At 31.0% G+C, this 22,960-nt stretch overlaps 1 protein-coding gene across 1 annotated transcript; it reads left to right on the forward strand.

Annotated features, from left to right (window-relative positions):
* Positions 1-21,669: 21,669 nt before the first annotated feature.
* On the forward strand, positions 21,670-22,547 carry LOC149193095 (uncharacterized). The gene has a single exon (XM_089406543.1). It carries the CDS (start codon positions 21,717-21,719, stop codon positions 22,164-22,166), a length of 450 nt encoding a protein of 149 aa, XP_089262669.1. The 5' UTR covers positions 21,670-21,716; the 3' UTR covers positions 22,167-22,547.
* The last annotated feature ends 413 nt before the right edge of the window (positions 22,548-22,960 follow it).

The following is a 22,960-nucleotide window of genomic DNA, read 5'->3' on the forward strand; positions in this document are numbered from 1 at the left end:
TTATTTATTTGATCAAAATGTTATAATCTTTTTGGTTTTGATAAATTGATACTATGGATAATCATTACGTAAGAGTTCCTAATGATAGTGTTTACAGGAAATAATTGTCACTTTCATAAAGAATGGAATGATAATTTCTAAAATGTTCCCTTTTGAAACAATCGAAAGATGCATTATAACTAATATTATTATAAAAAATTAGGTCATTATGTATCACTATGGTTACATGCAAAGTGGAATATCATAAATTGTAGTTTAAAGAGTAACTTACTATGGTAAATAACTGTGACACGAAGATATTTTTCTTGAAGAACATTGGGGTAAGGTGTTCAAAAAACGTGAAATCATTTTTAATGTAATAGCCTCTAGTTTGTTAAGCTTGAATTAATGATTATGTTTCTTTTGTATAATTTCAACAATTGAAAAGGTATGGACTCCCTTGTTTCCATTGAGTGAGGAGCGAACTCCCACACAAAATGTTTAATAAAATAAACATTTGCTGGTTTTTCCCTTCATAGTTTCCAAGGTAATGTTGGTGTCCATTTATGTGCTTTCCTATTCTATTATATGGATGATATTTTTAACATAGATGAAATTGGAATTTACATCAGTCAATGTGTTATTAATATGCTCTCATTAATTGAACAATGTTAACGAGCAAGCTGCAACAAAATGAATTAAGTTCACAGGTTATACTCATGAGTATTCCTTTATGAAATTTATTATTCCATTTCTACGAATACTTCACTTAATGATTGTGGTTATATCATTTTATTAACAATTAAGTATGCGATAAGTATTTGAATGCTACATATTAGTAAAACTTGATAAAAATAATTATCCTGTGTATTTTGTATAAGGTATACTAAGGGATGTTTCATCTATTGTGAAGTTTCATACTATGAAATTTTTAGAGTTTAAGAAATTATATTATAGCGCTACAAACCATTATTTTGAACTCATAAGGGGGCTCAAATTTCAAATATATATGAAGAAATAGGTTAACCATCCAATTAGTCTCCAATTGAAGTTTTAAAGGTACACAACTTACAATTGGCACAAATTTTGATTAGAAGACCCATTTTTGGGTGATTAAAGATTGTGATAAAGGTGACTATTACTATTATTATTATTTCCAAATTATACAAAAAATATTATGACCCATAAAAACCTAAACATGACATCTAACGAATGTGAAGCGTTAAAATATAGGTTCCCCAAATTAAAAAATCAAGGTTATGTTATGAGTTTTTTTCATGAAGTCCTTAAAAAGGAAATGGAGAGTAAGATGGATGAAATGTATAAATAAAATGTATAAGAAGATCAGTGAAAAAAAGGAATAAATAAAATCCACAAAGGAAGAAATGTATAAATCCTTTCAGGAAGAAATACAAAATTTCATGAATTACATGAAAAATAATCTCTCAAAAAGGAATCCTAAAAGGAATATGGAGATCTACGAAAATCATGAAAATAATGAGAAAAACATTGTTAAGACTTAATCACATACAAAGAGTATTTTATCACAATTGGAGGTCACAAATATTGAATCATAAAATCATAATCATTCATCACTCCAAGATTTGTAGCATCAAAGGTTCAATTTGGCACCAAGAAACTAATTCATTTCTAAGATTTTTATTAGGAGGTTTGATGGTACGCCAAGTGGTAGCTTTATAAAAGGTAACAATTTCATCTTTTTATTTATATGAAGATCAAGTTGTATGGTATACATGGCTTTGTGAAATGAAAAAGAATTATATTATATATTCGTCCATTTTTATAGAGGAATTGATAGCATAGTTTGGGAATATAAAGAGAAATACATTCTTTATCAAATTGGTAAATCTTAAATGAAGATTTCCAATTATAAAGCACATTAAACAATTCCAAAAGTTGAGTGTCAAGGTAAAGAACATTTTGAAGGATGAGTTTTTAGACCTTCTTATGGGAACTTTAAAGAAAAGCATCCAACATGAAGTGCATCTCTTTTGAACTAAAGCTATAGAGTAAGATTAAGTTTTGAAAGTTAAACTAAAAGTAAAAATATGGACACTATAAGAATTGTCACTAACTACTACAGAGAGCATCATTCACCCTATCCTATCCTCACTCGATTAGCAGGGTTGACACTAAAATAAATGGATCATAGAAGAGCAAAGGGAATATGTTTCAATTATGAAAAAAAGCACAATAAGGGTATTAAATGTAGTGATAATAAACTAATCCACATAATGTATGAAGAGGAATAAGATAAATACCTCAAATTGTTGGACAATCGATTTTGAAAATCACAGTTTAAGTCAGTTGACAATGTAGTCAAGCCGACAAGCATGCTGATTTAGCTGAGTCGGTTCAAATAATTAAACTATTGTAACTATCCCGACAAAGTATATATATCAATGTATCAATTTTATTTGTCTTTAAGAGATATATAATAAAAAGTGTTCTTTTTTTAGTTCTCTGCTACTTTGTTTCTCTTCTATGTTTGCTTATGTGCATTGCAATGTAACACTTTTCTTCCTTACTACTGGTAACCATGTTTACTTTTCCTTATATTACAACATTTGTTCCATTTTTGGTAGTACTCGTCTCAACTAGGAGTAACATGTAAGAATAAATATTAACCTTGGAAGAGATACAACAATGGTGGGAGACAAAATTTAACAATTACCTGAAGAACTGTGTGAGAAGAAATAAATTGTCAATAGTAGAAGCGAGGGCTAGTTTCTTTACAGAACTGGATGAAGATTTCATTGAAGGAGATTTGAAAGAGATTAAAATATTCCTTGACCAGACTACTCATAGGAAAACCAAAAAATGACACCTGATTATTATTGAAATTGTCAAACAATGTCAAACAAACTTGCATGAGTGGCTAGAGATGATCCTTGATGAATTCTATGAGGAAAAAGCAATTGAAGAAAGAAATTTTTCGAGCATATTCAATCAAGGTTCTTTGACGATATTCACGAAAATATTTTTTTTTACGATACCCACCTTGTTGCATAAGTTCCTTCTTGACAAAGCTGTTGGAAATATTATGGAATATTGACCACCTTTGCAAACTGTAACAAATACCATCATTCATAAAAGACTGATCGATTGGAAACAGTTTCTCAACACATGGTGCAAGGATACAAAAGAATCACGTGACTACATTCTAAGAAAATAGACTGTAATACCCCTAAAGAAATCCCCTGACTTATTTTATTTTATTTGATGTTATTCAATTTATGGCTGTATGAAATAAATGATGTACGATGAATGATATAAATTAAATATTATTGATAAAAATAAACTTATAAATTTGTTTTAGGTTGTTAATCCTCTCCCAGAAAAATTAGAGGATAACACTGAGAGATTTATCCCATACTGCTAGGAAAAATAACTGGATTCGGTTGTGCCAAGACAGGAAGAAATAAAACAATGAAATCATCCTTCTATTAGTTTTCTTCTAGGAGAAAAAGAGAAGAAATACATATTAAAAGCCACAAAAAATTTGATAGGATATAAATGCCATAATGTGGAATCTATGAAAAATCAAGTTCTATGGCAGAGAAAGACATATTCTTGAGAAGTAACACTAGTAGGAGATAAATACTAGTTTAGCCCAAAGTTTTAGTAGGACATTGTTAAGGGTTTAGGAGGTAAAAGATATTTTTTTTAATAGCTCCTATTATGATCTATTTTTTATAAAATTTTGGGGGTAGATTGGGGGGAACCAATGGTTGCCAAGTTCATGGCTGGGTGGAATGTGAATGCCTCCGAGTTCTCCCAAAATGATCCTAATATGAATAGGTTGAGTTATGAGAAGAAAAATGTTTCAAAAGAATGGGAATTCACTTCAAATAATTTACTCTCTATGCTAACAATATTCCTTACAAGAAAGGGATGTAACGAGAACGTATGAACATTAGAAATGCATATTTATGTTTCTTTGAAAAGAATAGAATTCAAAAATTATTGGAAGCTAACATTTTTATCTAGAAGAAAAGAATATAAATGAGTAGCAGAAGAAGCTATGGGATTGTGTGAAAAGTAAAGGTGATATTTAATGACTAATTTTTTCTAGCTATAGTAATTAGGAAGTGTTCAAAGTTCAACATAAGGGTACTAGAAGGTAAGTTTTAAAATATATACATGCACTTCTTATATAGTTAATGTAACAATGACAAATCGTATAGGTTAGAGGATAACACTATGGATTTTATACTGAGAGTTGCACTGATGTTTCACGAAGTAGTCTCAAAATTTCTATCATACTGGAGGAGACAATTAAATATAGCCAAAAGCCCTATTTTCTGGACATAAAAGAAATACACAGCTGGAAAACTTGTTCACTTGTTATTTTAAGATACACACACACACACACACAAAATAAAGAGAGAGAGAGAAAGAGCGTGCCACACATAAAGAGAGAGGGAGAGAGAGAAAGGGAGTGACCTAGTATTCTAGCAGCAAATTGTAGTGCTAGTCACAACATGTAAAATAATACACTATACAATTCATCCTTGTTCTAAAATAGTTCAAGGAAAATAAAATCTAGTTTAAGTACTAACCCTCACAGTTAGGGTTTCAAAAAAATTTTAATTTCTAACATCATAATGGCTCACTTTAGGGTATATGCTAACCTGTAAAGAGCCAAAGAACTAGTGTAAGATTTTCGAGGCAGCCTATAACTCCATTTGAATCACATTCTTGAGAATACTTAAACCTTTGACATCGTAGAAGAGAGTTATAATATCTATAAACGAACATAGTACATGGTAACTATGGGAACAATAAAATAAGAACTAACAACCAAATAATACTTTGTAGATAAAAGCATATATTAAAAGAATCATTCATAACTGAGAAGAAGGAATGTTAAGTGTCCATCCTATGGCTTAAACTATGGCCATGGTAAACATGCAAGAAGTCAAAAAATAATTAGGGTATGAGAGAGAAATTGACAGGAGAGAAAAGAAGTAAGGAATAGAGTTTGTCCTTTTAAAAGAAAAGGAAATTTTAGAGATGTAACATTGCACACTCATCAAACCAAAAAAATGAAACAGTTATGATAGACTAACATAGCAGTGAGTCCAAATGCAAGAGCTTGAATTTTCCAAATAACCAATAGCAGTGGAAATAAATTGTCAACATGAGGTAGTCACTATAGCCATTGTATAGGCACATATGAAGTTAAATGTAAAACAAATATGAGGATAAATCACATGGAAACTTTAGTACTGTTCCAAATATAGTGGGAGAAACACACTAAGGAAACTAAAAACTTACCCAAAAATTTGTGGCGGGTATCCATTTGCACATAATTATCATTCAGATGGACATGGCATATATGTGTGTATGTGTGTGTGTGTCTGTGTGTGTGTGTTTTCCAAGGTTATTCTTTTAGGAAAATTAAACATAAATCTCAAGGAGAAAAAAACACTCAATTTACAAAATTAAGAGGGCATTGAACATGTAACCATAGTAGCAACAATATAAGAGTAAAATTATTGAATAAAATTTCTTAGGAAGTGATCATTAAGTATATAAAGTCTTTCTTTTAAGCATGAGAGAAAAAAATTGCAAGAATACATATGAATAGCCTAGTTGTTGGTTACCTTATGGCATTTTACAAATTTTCTCTATGGTAATTTAACATAAAAAAGGGAGAGATATGACATATGCTAAGGGTATGAGTTCCAATCTAAAAATGTTGTTCATTAACATTCCATGCCCTTACTAACTATTCTAGGAGTTCTAGTTGAGCTCTCATGCTGTAAATCATAAAAAAATTGCTAATCTACATTTCTAAGTGCCAACATGGTGTTTGCATCATTTTCTGCTATAAGATATTAAGCTTCATTATCCCTTTATTTCCATTCCAACATCTTGATAGATCAAAAGCATATTAAAATAAAAGGATAAATGTTAGATAAAAAACACCTAAAAATTTTGAGCTTTTTTCATCATAAATTCAAAAAATTTAATGCATTATGTGCCCATCGTGGATGTTTTTGCAAATAGTGCGATTTCATCATAGAATTGGCCTTCAGAACTATGAATTTATAAGATCATCAAAACATTAATCTTCATTCCTGCGATGGACCACTGATGTAATCCATGACTTTTAGGAAGCATAAATCCTAATATTTCACCATTAAAAATTAAAATTAAGACCGCGGAAATGGATAGAAGTGAGAGGAATCTTACCTAAAACAAACCACGTCTCAAAATTTTCCAATAGATTTGTTGTAATCAAGTCTTAAAGATCAAGGGTAAAAAGGGATTTTCTAGCTCTGCAAATAAGAAAAATTCAAATGTTGAAAATAAAATTATATTTTTTACTTTTAAAGGAAATTAAGTCATTTTAATTATTATTTTTGCCAAATTTTCCTAACTACTTAAACCATTTTTATCCAATTTTTTGGGTGAAGATGATGATTTTTGACTTAAGTGTGTAGATAATAGGTTGAAATTTTGAAATGTAACCTTATTCAGTGAGTATACTTTTATCACTTTTTCAGGCTGATTAAAACTGTACAAAAAAAGGAATCCCCTGGAGTCCTATTTATGCTCTTTTTAGACTCTCTAAACATGAAAATATAGTCAACTGAACTTGTTTCTTTCACACTCCAAAAGGTATTTGAAATAATGTCTACCTAACATAAGTTTAACCCTTTTACGAATTGAGTAGACTAATTATGAAAAATAATGCTTTAGTTAATCATGACTATAAGAGTTCTCCCTTGTATTGTTTTAGCATTTTTCTCACCTCAAGAGACTAAATTTATGAAAATAACTTTATGGAGTTTCATTTTTATTTATTTTTTCAAACTCTCTAAACGTGAAAAGGAAGTAAATTTACCCCTTCATTGGACTCCTAAAACGTAAAAAATGTAGGACACAATCATGATAAGACCGAACCACTCCTTCTCATGGTTCATTAAAAGTACTTTGAAGGATTCATCGAAAGGATGAGTTTATATCTTAAGTATATGTTATCCTCCTCAAGCTTGCATAAAAATAAAAAGGTACTAGCCAAAAATGGTGGGGGAATCGGGGAAAAAGTATTCATCTTTTGTATTTGAAAAGGAAGTAGGTCACTATCAAACATGAGACTCAATCACATTTTTGTGTCAGGGTTGGGATATCCATTTACCTCTCATTTGATCATGCCTTAGTGAAAGCCTTCATATTGGTCTCTTGTCCCGTTTTGAGTCAAATGTTCCCAAGTCAGTTGTTGTGTCACCAATATGTTCAAGAGAGGTTTACATATGGTTCAAACCATTTTGGAGTCTTTAAAGCCTTCTATTACATCAACCATTCTTGAGTCAGTCTTGAATCACTCCTCCTTTATTCTTCAAATCTTAATACTTCTTTCATGTTGCAGGCCTTCCTACGATAGATCGCTACTTATTGACTTCATCACATCATCTATGAAGTTGATCTAGAAACCCTTTTCAGTACCTTGGAGCTTGCATGACTCAATGACATGTTTCCTCGCTTTCAATGACATTTTTTCATTATAGACCTTTGATAAAATGATTATATGTGCCTACAACCTTAGATAATTTATTCACACCCCATAGATTATACTAGAGTACCTTCAAAGGCATTGTCATTATTGGTGGTTTCTCTCGCATTTGTTAATGATTTTAATCATTGGCCAGTAATCAAATGGTTTCTACTGTGTTTGACTTCAAAACATTTATTCACATGGTTAGATTTGTACCAGAAATAGATAAAGATGAAGACCCTAGATTTTTTCTGATACATCCAGGTTGTGTGGAGTTTTGAGTATTCATGGCTATGACATAGATCCATTATGTATGTATGGTGGTTATGTTCGAGCATGGATCCACAATGTATGTCTGGTTCCCATGAATTCATTTTATTGGCGTGGATATTTCTACATTTCCATACTTATCTATAGAGTTATTTGTTCTAATTATGGGGATGCCTACCTCAGATATGATTATATGCTGATATTGTATTTTAATCTCTTGATTGTTGACTTCTAGGTTTCCAACTAGTGTTTCCTTGATTCTAACCTTCGCATGATAAAGCACTTCAGTAATTATACCTTTTTATGACTTTGTAATTTAGGGTGGAATATGCTACATCTCAATTTGTCACATCCATCAAAATGATGCCAAATTTGGATATTTTTCCATCTGAAGAACTGTGGTCATAAATCCCCGAGAAAGATGGAAGAAATACCTCTTCATGAATTATAAGAACCATCAATTAAATACCTAAAAAACCCTAATTATGGAGATCGTCAAAGGTGAAAATATCACAACCTATGACAATGCACCTTCTGAAGTAAATGACTAGTGATGTCATCACCACTTACCTTCATTAAAAGTACGACAGCCTTCTTACATGGGTGAAAAATAAAAAATGCAACAAAGCTTCCACTCTAGAAACCTCATAAAGGTATCTTTCTAAGTAGTGAAGATATTAAGCTCAAACTCCTAGCATGATAGATCTCATACCTACCATAGTGGATCACGTCCCATCCATTGTGTATCTCCATCTCAAACATGTTCCTTAATGGATCTCAAACCTCCATCTCTGGCATATAAAATCAGTACACTCAGAGGAAAAGGGGTTGAATTTTTGACACTTGAGACTATACTTTCATGTTGCTAAAGTATAAACTAATTATTTTTTGATTGAAAGGTTATAATTGAGGATCATTGGGAGGAATCTTTCAACAACAAGCCTTGGTTCTAACTCTCTCATTTTCTTCATTCTTAATACAAATGCATATTTATTTTCCACACTCATTGTTATGATGATTTTTATGATATTCCTTGATCACTTGTATAGTTTATGTTATGTCATTTATGTATGATATGTGTTTATCATTTGTATGTTTGTCTTTGTAAGTCTCTTCTCGGAGCATTGAAAATGAAATTCAAATCTACATCAAGAAATAGTGAGGAAAATCACTTCGAAAAAGGTATGAACCATTCATTGAATATTTTATCTATGATTTGATGGTAAACTAGGGAATTATTTTATGTATTCGTTTGTTTTGTTCAAGACTTGATTCCCATGTCTAGGGAGATGTGTCTCATCATAAAGAAAAGATTTGTTCGCCAAACACTAGGTTCAAAGGCAAAAACTTGGTGATGTACTTGTAGCAAGGTGGAATAGACTTACTATTGCATAGGCTTAATAGACAGTGAATTTCACACAAGATAAAGAGAAGATGACTATAAAAGTTCATAAAGAATGTTCATGGGAAATCCGCAATAAAAGGAAATAATATTTCAAGGTGAAAGACATCAAGAGGACGATGGGTCATGAAGAGTTTGATAAGGAATTCATTGAGACGAAGGAACAATTGAATATCCTTATGGAGCTACTACAACAAGATGTTGAAGAACAAAGGTATGGATGTAGTATTAAGAAGTAGATCACCGAGCCTATAGTGCATTTGTTTGCACAAAAATTGAGAAAGAAGTTAATACACATGCTAAAGGATGACTTGAGGAGGGAGTAGAAAATTAGTAGACCTAAGTTTAGACAAAAGCTAGTGGTAGAAGAAATAGTTCATTTATGTGAACCACAACAGGGACCATTATTTGGTGAGGATAGTGATGAGGATGATGAGAATATATCTATAGAATATATTATAAATTATGTGGAAAGTTCTTAGTAGTATGAGGAATTGATGACTAAGTCATCAAATGAGACCATAGAGTCTTATTATTTTAAAACTATTGATTTTTATATGGTTATAGGTGTTGATGAAGTTGGACAAACACACAAAACTGTCATATAGGATAAATAAGGTGGAGGTATGCTTTTTGAAAGCATGAGAGAAGAAAAAAAGTAGATTTATGTTATGGAGAAAGATGAAACATCATTTTTTCATAAGGACAATCAAAATGGAAATCATATGCAATGGCTGAATATAGTTGATGGTGCACAATTGCAAGAAACCGCGAGTGAAGAGAAGAAGGGAAAATTGCTTCACGAAGTTTTTCAAAGGGAGGACAGTGAATAGCATTCAAATGAAAATATCATGAAATCTGATGAAATAAAATCACTCGAAAGGTTTTGAAGAGAACCCAAGATTATAGTTAGAGAGGAGAAATGTTCAATAATGCTTAGCAAGGAATCATTTCCTATTAAATATAAGGAAACAAAGGTGAACTTTAGTTTTTAGATTAATTATATGCTTTCAGGTACAAAGAAAGATGATGAACATGAAGTTCTAATAAAGGAGATAGAATATATACTATTTCCTAGAGATGAAGACAAAGGACAACAATTGTAGTGAGAAAAATATGAGATGAGAGAAGATGATGCAAGTTTGTCTCATGAAAATGTTTTTTTTTTTTTATTTCACATAAGAAGAAAGAAATTAGGAATTTTTCTTAGAGGACAATCAAGAGGATACTCACTAGGATGTAAAAGGTAAATAGGAAGATCAAGAAGAATTTAATGAGAAAAGTATTTGTTGTAGTGAATGACATGTATAATATAAAATTTAATCTTTCATAAAGCAGTTCTACAGAAGGAATTTAAATATCTTTGAAAAACTATGTGATTATGGAGATACTGAAATGGGAATGGAAACCATAACAATTTTAAATTCCAAAATATGCATGGAAATAAGTAGTGCTAGTAATGTGTTCCAGCAAAAGGATAAGTTCAACATTGAAATCAAAGAAATATGAATGCTAATGGAAAGTATACATAAAAAGAGGTATTTTAGGAAGAAGGAAACAATCAACAACATGATAGAGTTGATTGCACAAGTGTACATCATCAAAATTAATGAAAGAATTCAACATAAGAATTGGAAGAAAAAGTATGAAGAAAACTGCAAGAGTATAATGACAACAACACAAAGAAAATGATGTACAACTACAAAAAAAAAGTTTGGGATCTTGGAGGATTCGGGAATTAATGACACATGACTAGGAGGTAGTGAAATTATTCTGCTTTAGGAGTATCATGTAGGAGAATTAAAGCTTCTTGGAACGATTGAGATTTTTGGAAAAAATCTCAAAAAGGGGCTTCAACATTGAAAAGGAATTTTAATTCCTTACTTGTAAATAATCTAGTTTATTTTACTATTATAGGAAGTATGAGTCATAGGTTATAAAATCTATAGATAGGCAAGATTTTGTCGATAAGGAAAAATAAAGTTTTCTTGAAAACCATGAGTGATTTCTGGAGTGATTTATGGACCTAATAAAAATGGTTTTGTTTATATATTTTATCTAAAACATTGTAAGGATGGGAAAAAATAATGGCCAAATGCATGGTAAATCATTCCAAGAGAGAATAAATTCCTCTAAGCATATGTATGCACAAATTTAGTTTAATGAAAGGGAATTCATGCATTTACTGTAATGGAATATGTTATATCTCTATTACTATGAATTATTGTATAGGGAAGACCATGCATGTATTTTTCATTTGACTTTTTCTAAGTCGAAGTCTAATTATGTATTAATTATTTGGTTGAAGAAGTTGTTTTCTGTGTACACAAGAGGGTCTCGAGAAAACAAAGTTATTGTCGATGTTTTTGTAGGAGTAAACTTGACTAGGATAAGGCACCCAACTATTAGTAGATTATTGGAGGTGTGAGGACAACATGAAATTGTGAAATGGGTGATTATGATCCAACTGAGTTTCTCTGTCTTGTGAGGGTTGAGTTCTAGTTGAAATAATATCCTAAAGGTTAGATCTGCGTTGAATTGAATAGAAGCATGGCCATAATAGGATGAGAAAATTTCCCTTGGATATCAAGCTAAAGTGAATGTTTTTAATACAAATTTGTTAGTGCATTAGAAGTGTAAAATGTGCTGGAAACCTTGTGATGGAAATTTAAATTGAATTCTAGAAGAATGGCATTTTCTGTATTGCTTTACATTTTAATTAATGAATCAAAAACCTTTTAGTGTGGCCCAAGAACCTTGTGTGGACAAGGACTTGCGTGGAAATGATCACACCCATATTATGTTAAATTTTGACATCGAATCATAGAGATTCAATTACCAGAGATCACATGGTTAAAGTATTTACCAAGATTGATCACCTTCCAATTAATATTGAATTGAGGTATTATGGTGCATATGTATTATGCATTTTTGATGATCTATGCTAATATATTCTCTCCGAAAAATATCAGTGAGAGATTTGACTCATGGTGTTAATACAAAGTATTTGAATACATAGTAAATGGTTTTTCCCTCATTAGAATTGGATGGAGAAGTGTCAAGAAGAACTTTGTGAATTGAGGCACATAATTGCTTCAATGCCTATGTTAAGATTCATATAATTTAAATAGTCATTTCAAGTGTAGATGGGCACTTAAAATGTTCCATTGGAGTAGTTTCGTCATTGAAATGTCCTCCAATGGCCAATAACAGATGAAATAAATGATTTTATTTGTATGTTTCTAGCAAGCCTGGAAGCATTGTTTGCTAGGAAAACTATATTTTGTGAACGCAAATAGTATGGCAACAGTTTACTTTTCCACCCAGCTAAATTTGCCATGTAAGAAGGCAAGGTGAAAATATTTCTTAATTGAGGTTAATATGAACATTGGATACTATCCAAGTACCCAAGAAAGTTGAACATAATAGAATATGCATTAAATAGGAAGACACAAATTGCAACCTTGTATGAGGACAAGTTTCCGGTGGCTATGGGTAGCCGAATGTAAGATTTTACATACTTGCAAGGAAATATCAAACATAAATTAAACAAGGATCCCATAGTTTTGAACTTCATGAAGTGTTTAAAGGAAATAAAACTAAAGAAGTTTTGAATGGGAAATGGGATTTTGTACTTTGTTGGTCATATCTATGTTCCTTTGTGATGTAAAATTTGTAAGGAACTCTTAAGGAAGTCCCATGATTAACCTAATGCTATCCACCCAAGAAAATGAAAGAAAATGATGTTGTTAAAAAGAAGTTACTATTGGGAACATATGAGGAAATACATGGAAAAATATGTTTGGAGTTGTCTTGTGTTCCAGCAATACAATACATAAACTAGGATATAATTTTGTTTGCTACAACTTTTGCCAATGTTACAGAAACATCAGGAAAGTGTTTCTATGAACTTCATCACACAACCCTTTGGTCAAACAAAGGTATAATGGGATTATTGTGTTGGTTGGCCATTTTCCATGTATGTTATATTTTTTCCAAAAAAATTGTTGCATGCAATGGAGGAAGTTGCAAAGTTTTTCATTAAGAATGTTATGAAGTATTAGGGTATTATATTAAGCATTATGTTAGATAATTACATAAGTTTCTTGGGATTATTTTAGGTATATTAGATTAATATTATTGGAACCATCCTATCAATTAGTTTCCACTTTCATACACAGGTTGATGGGAAAATATAATGTACCAATTGCATTTTGTAAGATTAAGGCATTTTGTGCATAGAACTAATATAATTGATCATATTTTTTGGATGTGTCCCATTTTAGTTATAACATGGAGAAGATTTTTGTAATGGAATACAATCCATTGGATTTGAAAATGGGTAGGAACCATTGACACTATACATAGTTATGGAAATATATTGTGGGAACAACACATCAACGTTGTGATTCATAAAATGATGGAAAAAATAGTTTGAGATGGCCGGTATTCAATTGAAAATTGTCATAGAAGTGAAAAAGTGTTGTGTATATCATTGTAGGAGAGAGGAAAGTTTCCAAGTTGACAACTTGATCTTACTTCATTTGAGTAGCAAGGAGTTCATGTAACTAAAAATAACCATTCAAACTACTTGAGAAGATTAGAAATTCCACTTATTTATTGGAGATATATACCACATGATATTTTACCATATTATTATCCCCATCAATGAGAAAAACTCTCGTAATAGTGATGAAGGTGATACTAGTGAATTTGCATCATGTAAATCCCTCGTGTTGGTTGCATGTATGCAAAGTTAGAATTAGAAGGGATAATTACACATAGGACCTCCTATTTAAGTAAAATTTGAAGTATAACCACTTTTTACAATTGGGAAAAAACTTAAATTAGAGAATAACTGGGAAGAGAAATATGCACTATGGTAGTATGATGTCAAGTTTTGACAATTCGAAAAGACGAAGCTCAAAGAACTTAGGCATATGTTGGTTGGAATATGTTGATATCAAAACATGTTCAGTGTGGGAGGATGTAAGACTGCACCGAAATTGCTTCCTATGGTAAAGGTTACAAACCATAATAGGCTAAGGGAAGAAATATTCACTTTAATGAGATAACAAAGAATAGTGGTTTATTATTTGTTTTTAAGGGTTTGATCACTTACTTGGAAAAAATAAGGTTGAAGTAGATCCAATAGCTAGATATCCTTACTCCAATATCCTTTGTGATAATATAAAATTAAAATGAAACAAGAACACATGATTTTATCATATTCAAAGCAAACTTTAGCTTTCACCACAATACAAATAGAGAAAATAATTCATCATAATAATATATATTAGAAAGTCATTGAATTGAGATATATTGAAATGACTTTTTTATTAATTGAATTAACAATAATGAAAGGCCATCAGATCCCTCTATGCTAGGAAACTAAAGTTCTCTTCTATGATATCATCCTCTTTAGGAAAAATAAAGTGAAAGATAAGGAGTCCCTTTCTAATGCTAGACGAGTAATAGAAATAAAAGGAAAAATGGGTTTCTTAAATTGAAGGAGGGTTAAAATCTTAGGGGATTGTAGATGTTGACAAGAAAGTAATCTTCCTAACATAAAGATACTCTCTTGTTTCCTCCACTTAGGGCATTATTAAATACACATTGAAGGTATTCTATTTTGTTGGAGACAAGATGCAAGAGATAAACTCTGTGTATAATCCATACACTCTACCCATAATTCATCATTATTAAGCACTTAAATTGTCTTAATGAAAATTGAAGCCATACGCTAGTTTCTTGAAGTAAAATAGTGTATATATGTGCTTTTCGTAAGTAATGGTCACATATATGTGTGTTATTCGTAAATAAAAGGCTCATATGTAAACTATTTTTTTTTAATAGTTATTTAGAGGAATAATATCCAAAAAATGGAAGGGGATGATTTTATAAATATAAATCATGCATCTTATAATGAGTGTGCATAAATATTTTATGATAGATGCTCCAGTATATGTGAGGTTAGAAGGGGATCTAATGGCCAAAATGCATTATAAATATTTAGGAGGATGTTGTTAAGTGGGCCTACGAACATTTCACCAAAAAAAAGCAAAACAACACATGTAAAAAAAGAGCAAGTGAAGACAACTCATTTCCTAAGGCGTGCATACCTATGCTTAGATATAGAAATTCATGGCCGCCAAATAAAGTAAATTTCACATCCATCAAGTATGCAGAAAAAGTGGCAATCATGCCCATAAAAAAAAGACATAGTATATATCCATGTCAAATTATCATAACCACAAACAATATACAATGGACCTAGGTCTCAATATCTAAAGTATTATGTGCATGCACTATTAGAAATATAATTGATTGTATATCAATTTCTCAAGGTCCTATCGTAAAGAGGAAATTTATGAGATTGAAAAAATTCAGATTGATGCTCAAAATGGCTATAGAGGGTTTCAAACCCCAATTCCTAAAAATGGGACATATCATTAAAATGACCTTTCAAGCTAATTCCTTCATTTTTTTCAACTAAGGAAACATCCAAGTAGATGATGAATAATATAGTGATCCAATCTATATTAGTTATGTATATCAATAAGTAAGTTATATTAAGGGTTACAGTAGATAAACATGATACAAGGGATAAAAAGGGAGAAAGAACCAAAGAAATGCAACCAACATAAGAATAAGCATTGGGTTAATTTTACATTTCTATTTCTATAACTAAAATATTTGACATGCATAGATTAAATAAATATGGGATATCATTGTATATTAAGCTACCATAACATATAAATCATGGCCAACGGAATAAATGTTGATGAGCTATAGAATTTTAAAGGTACTGTAGAACATCATTTGTTACAATTCATCAATATTCTTATGTATAATGATATGCCATTACATTTTATTAGGATTTGAATGAAACCCAATGATTGTTATAAGTTTTGACATATATCTCATCAACGTTAATCATGAGACTTGTTAGGTTTGTTTACCTTACAAACCCTAAAACCATTTTGATGATACTGATGGACACAAAATTTAGATAGAGTAAGTGTACACATGTGATGAGTGATATATTCCATATACATTGATATTGAAGAGTGGGTGACATGTTGTCAAATATTAGTTAGGAGATTAAATTATAGGGAATGCATTTGGAAACATAGGACTTGTGTCATTGTGGTTACTCATGTCTCATGTTTATCATGTTGATCATACATAACATTGATGCATGGATCTACACTAATTAACCATTTCATTCCTAGATCATACCTATGTCTAGGTTGTTTAATGATTATTTATCAAGGTCATATGAAATTTACATACTCTTATTCTTGAGAGAATCCTAAATATTTGTTTCATGTTTGTGTTCCTAGAAAAATTACGGATTTAATCTTGTTAGCGAGTCTATATGAATCCCCAAGGAAATTTATTAACTAGAATTTTATCTTCATTGGAGGTATAATGGTGTAGACTATTTCAATATCTAATGTTTTGTCATTTTCAAATTATTTAACTTATAATTAGGCGATGATTTTATAAAATTTATTTAGTTATTATAGGATACTCTAATGTTAATGTGTTTAATTTAATTTTTATTACTTAATGTGCTCACCCCGTTACTTGAAAGGTTGTAAATTATTACATATTTCCCTCGCAAATTTTCTTTATTTTTTGTTGAATTTGTTTTTTCGTCATACTATTTGTTGTGCATTTGTTTATGAATGTTTTCATCAACACATTTTTAATGGTCGTGGATATGATGTTTCCTCCATCTAAAAATTAATTAGAAAAGTATATATTACAATTTGTTAGAGATAGACATCTCATTTTTCTACACATCAATGTTACAATCAAATCATAAAATATACTTCCACATTAATATTACATTCAAGTTAGAAAATATTAAGGTTAAATTACACCTTTTTCGTGTACGCATTTTCTTTTAGAGTTGAAAGGAAGATATACAAGGATGAAGCTTTTCAAAGTCTATGTCATAAATTTCTTCTCAAGTTGTTAACATAAGGCTTCCTTTGAAGACGATAATGAGATGCAAGTGGATTCTTGTTGAAAGTGGTATTTGTGTTTGTTGTGGTCATCATTTAAGACTATGTTGTGGTCATCTTTTAAGACCATGTTGAATGTGAAGGAAGGTCAAGCTACATAAGTTGTAGAGTTACTGTGTTATTTTGTACTTATGATAAGGCATCAATTTAGGGTTATTTTATTTTATTATGCATTACACACGTCTATTTACTTTTCTTGTAAATTTAAAAGCTTCTTGATGTATCTTTCCTTTATTAGAAGCTTCCATAATTATTGCATTCTACTCAAATTTATTCACTTTCCTACTATTTGTATCATATTTATTGATAATGCAAATCGATGTATGGTAGTGGTACAATATGACAATAAGCCCTCATTTCCTATCTACATACTTACCTTATTCACCCTCTCTTATGTATGAATATTCACATTGATGAGGTTTGCATATATACCCAATTCAGTTTATTTAAATCTACGTTCAACACAATCTTTTATATACAACCATGTTATAAAACATTTGTACAAATAAGTATTTTTATAAATTTTAGATACAACATATACATAAACATGTAAAAACTAATTCATAATCCAATGGACTAGATAACACCCACAAACACTTAGTGGAGAGGAAACATTCTCAAACACTTAGTGGAGAGGAAACCATGTCACTCAATCTACATAGATTTATTAGTATGGTGTTGTCTTGCATAGAATTGTGTTGCTTAGCATTTTGTTATGCATACATGGCGCATGTTTGAACTATGCATGACCACTGTGCACCCTAAAATATTTTATTAGAGAATTAACATAAAATGCTTTGGAAAAATCACCAAACATTTTTCTTCCATTATCATATGATGTGATAGAAATTTATAAAACGATTACAAACAATTCGAAGAATATATGATCCAAAATTTTCACTATGTTAAACTTAAAGTGATATATAGATTTCAATTAGCCATTATATAGAATTTGAATAACCTCATATAGACAACATTGTAAAACATATCCATAAAACATTGGTCTTAAAACCCAAAATAAACATTTATCTTAGAACCTAAAGTAATATATAGATAAACCTTTATCCATTGAATATAGAATTTGAATTAAGACTTATGAGCGCCATTATAAAATATATAATCTATAAAACATTACTATATTGAAATTATTATAGCAATTTTTAGTTTTATTTGGGTAAACGTCTTGTCGAGTTTTCTTGATATCTAGTAAAAAAATTGGGAAACTTGGAGTGGGAAACTTGTAGTTTTAACTTGTTGGGTCTAACAAGAAAGGAGTGTATTGATGATTTTCGTTGAATTCAAGTCAAAATTGAGAAAATTGTAACTTTATGTGATTGGGTCTTCACAATTTGAATACTTTAAGGGTTTTCCATAGTGTTTAATTCATTAATATATTAAAAATTACAATTTAAATAATAGAAAATTACAATCTCATTAAAAATGAGGTTACCAAATTCTTAAATCTTAAATCAAACCTCTGACCAAAATGCTTGAAACCTTAAGCAAGGTTAGTAAGCAATGTCGGACAGTTGTATAACATATGTAGGGTTGTACAGATCTCCTTAACATTGTAAAATCTCAAATTTTACCACCAATCTCGCTATCCGTGGAAATGAGATTGTGCGGTAAACTTGTGCTTAATAAAACATCGCGAAAGGCAACCAGTTACAGGAAATTGGACCCACGGATTACAGAGGCTTCCGTAAGTTTTGATAGACATGAAGGCGATTAAATTTATTAGCATGTCCACACGGAAACGTTGGAAAGTGTTTTATATGGTAGGTGAAAGAAGATTCTACGTAATCACTTCAGACATTGTTCTTCTATTAATTAATTGTCATCCTCGACCAGATTGACGATAATAATTAAGGGAGTCCGCTAATGGAGAATCAAGAAACAATACGATAAACCTATTTCTATAAAATTTTGTGTAAGGTTGTAAGATAAGATTGCAAAGATTCCGCAATTATCGGGATCCTCGGTCATATTGACCATACAATCAAGGGGTCCGCTAATGGAGGACCAAGAAACAATACAGTAAAGCTATGTCTATAGACCGATGTGCAAGGTTCTAGGATAAGATTTGGATGATACAGCGGTTATAATTTTACTGCGTATACACCATTGTAGTTGCATGCAGATATTTTCCACCGTTATCCCATCGAACATATGTCAATTTTGCTGATGTCTACGCTTTGTGGATGGGGTCATGTAGAAGCCCCAAAACTTCTTCCATTGACTTGAATATTTTCTCATCGATTTTGTGATGATTCGGATATTAATATTAATAAAAGAAAATTTCACTGATATTTGTGGGTATTTTTTTTATTTTACTTATTAATTATTTTAATATCTGTATATTTTACTTAATTTTTAGAACCATGGATTTGCTAAGTGACTTAAAAGGGTTTTTAATATAAATAGATAACTTTTAACTCATTTATTAAATTGATTGTTCTATATCTATATATATATAGAATTGCTAATTTGATGAGTTAAAAAATTCCCCCTACCTATTTAGAGAACCTTTTAATTGAGTTATCAAATTGACCTTTCTAAAAATCAAGCAAAATGTACTGATTTTAAAATGGTTAGTAAGTAAAATAAGAAAAATACCCACAAATATCCATCAAATTTAATCTTAGTGTAATATAAGCATTTTTTTTTACTTATAATTTGTGTAAGTTTATGGATTTAAATTGTTAAACTCTTTTATATATATATATATATATATATATATATATATATATATATAACTAATTCCAAATAAAATTGAAAAAAACTAAATAAAATAATTCAACTATAGAATGTCCCCTAGAGTTGAGAGTGCAAAATAAGTATAGACTCGCTCAGACTGGATATATATATATATATATATATATATATATATGCAATTCAAAATAGGATTGAAAAAAATACAATAAAATAATTCAACCATAAAATATCTCCATAGTGTTGAGACTCCAAAATAAGTATAGACTTGCTCACGGTGGATTTTTGAATGTATTACGAAAAATCAATCTCTTTATCCACCTACATTAAGAAATCCTATAATGTGCACACTTAAGCCTAAAGCCTAAATATTAAAGCTTAAAGGTTGAGACTCATGTGGCTTGAGTCATCCCTATGTTATATAAAACATTAATTTAGAGGACAGAGCAATCAAAATGAAGGGTTTTTTTAGTTGCCTATAAAAATAATAGAATTAAATTTTCTTGTTTCCTTTGGTGAAATACTTATTTTCTATTTGATATTGAGAGTTTGTATGTAGTTTCTTTAGTATTATCATGTTGTTGATAGATCTTGGTTTATAAAATAGATGCTTTTATAGTTATTTCGTGGTTGGATATTGAAGTATCAATTGTTTGGTTTCCATGGCTATGAGCATTCAATGCATTTATATGTGGATTAGAATGCAAGTAGGTTTGGGTCTTGAGGGGACTTATGGGACACTATCTTTTTTACTTATCGAAAATATATGATATTTTCAAAATACATGTCTTGTATAAGTTCAAACTTGTTTTATTATCTATAAAATCTTCTTTCAAACTAACTCATCATGTGGAAAATTAAGATTGATTGTTCATTTTCAAAATACATTATAATTAATAGATTTAACTAACCTGAGCTGTAAAATGTTTAAACAATGATGATATATAATTTGAGTCTTTTTTATACTAATTTTGTAATAAAACACATTATTACATATATTTATTATTACATATATTTAATCTTATACAAATCTTATATTTTTATTTATAATTCTATTTTGTTGAATAGTATTTATGGTGAAATTAAAAGTATAATATATTTTAACAACACAATTGATATGTAAGATAAAATATTTTAATATTCAAAACAAAAAAGTTAGCAAAACACATAAATTTTCAATCTTAATATATATTAAACATAGCAATTTTGAAAAAAGACCATGTAATTTGATAACATAGCAATTTTGAAAAAAGACCATGTAATTTGATACTTGGTTAAATCCAACTATTAGTATATACTACTCTATGTAATACATAGAACTATAGCTCCACACATATTAATAACAGTTTATCAATGTTAGACGCATAAATACAATCAATTTAACAGTAAAACCGTAGGTCACTCGGGCTACAGCAAATGGTCTTTCGGGTGACCGACCAAACGAAAGATTAGAAACTTCTACAATCAATTTAACAGTAAAACCGTAGGTCACTCGGGCTACAGCAAATGGTCTTTCGGGTGACCGACCGAACGAAAGATTAGAAACTTCTAAATTATGAAGTCCACCTAAACTCCACGTTAACCACAAGATTAACCCGGAGCACGACAACAGCCGTGTTCTTTTCACATTACTTCTGCATATTTTAGTTGACACTTCTTGATATGGTAGGCATTGGCCCGCATGTATCCACTCCCTATAAAGTTTCATCTACTACTCCTGTTTGGTCTGGGAAGAAACGCGACGCTCCTCTCGTTTAGCGATTCAGCACTAAATCGACGAAATCCTACCATGAGCGATTCAGCACTTCGTATTACAGGGCAGCGCCCTGCTTCGCTTCTTGAGAGAAGACAAGGAAAGTCCTCAGCCGAATACATGTGCCTCGACATGCCTCAACCAAATTGTCTGGCAAAGTTAGAGACTGTTTCAAGTCGCAAGCGGCTGACGCAGAAGGGGAGAAAAGGAGGCCCCAGAAGTAGAGTCGATCTAGAATTACAAGAGCTAAAAGGTCTTATGGAGCTTGGCTTCGAGTTCAGAAAGGACCAGTTGACCCCGCAACTACTGAGTCTTCTTCCTGGATTGAAGCGATTAAGCGATCATCCGACCAAGAATTTAGGGTTTCAGGAATCGCCTTTGGAAAACTGGGAACTGCCAAACCGAAATACAGCAGATGTGGATATGAAAGAACATCTCAAGCTCTGGGCTCGGTCTGTAGCTTCAACACTGAAGCGCTCTTACTAGCAGAAAGTCAACACTTCTGTCTAAAACACAACCATTGTAATTCACTTGATCTTCTGCGACTGGTACAGAAAGGGAACGGTTCGGCGAGTTTCACAAGGTTTGTGACTCTCTCGGTGTGAAGAAAACTCAGATCCCGGTGGTATTTCTAACCAGGGATATTCGCAGCCATGATTTAATTATATTGGATGGTTGAAATGATGTGATTATATCGAGGACATTAACTTGACATTTTAGGAAATTTTGGTGTCCATCACACTCTTGTTTGGTGATGCACAGTATCTGATAATAGGACATCTTTCCCGCCTTGTAATGGGACATTTTTTTCGCTAATAACAGTCAACTTGTAACTGTTATGATGTTTAATATATATACATTTTGATTCTTAGCCTACAGGTTACTCCGAGAACATTGTCGGTGTGTCTGCAGTGTCAAAAGAAAATCCAACTTCTGATTTTTTTAAATCGTCAATATGCCTTGTATATTTTCGTTATTACACCTTATAAATACGTTACATATGTTTTCAAGTTGATTTATGATACTATACAATAATGTAAATGTATTTTACTGTTCTTATCTAATAAATTAAACTCCAATCACACTATTATATTTTTTTTGATAAAGTAACAGATGGTCCTTTTATTAACTTAGTTAAAAAATGATTTACACAGGTTACAATAGACGCCCAGAGGCGCAATCTCCCACAAAGGGAGAGGGAGATTACCCAAAGTACCCATAAAACCCTCCATTAGTCAAATAGTAACCATGCCTAGACTGCCGTGGAACAGAAAGTGGGC

Source organism: Pinus tabuliformis, chromosome 2_2 (genome assembly GCF_031772625.1).
Source record: "Pinus tabuliformis cultivar Carrire ecotype Pingquan chromosome 2_2, CPIR1, whole genome shotgun sequence".
NCBI lineage: Eukaryota > Viridiplantae > Streptophyta > Pinopsida > Pinales > Pinaceae > Pinus > Pinus tabuliformis.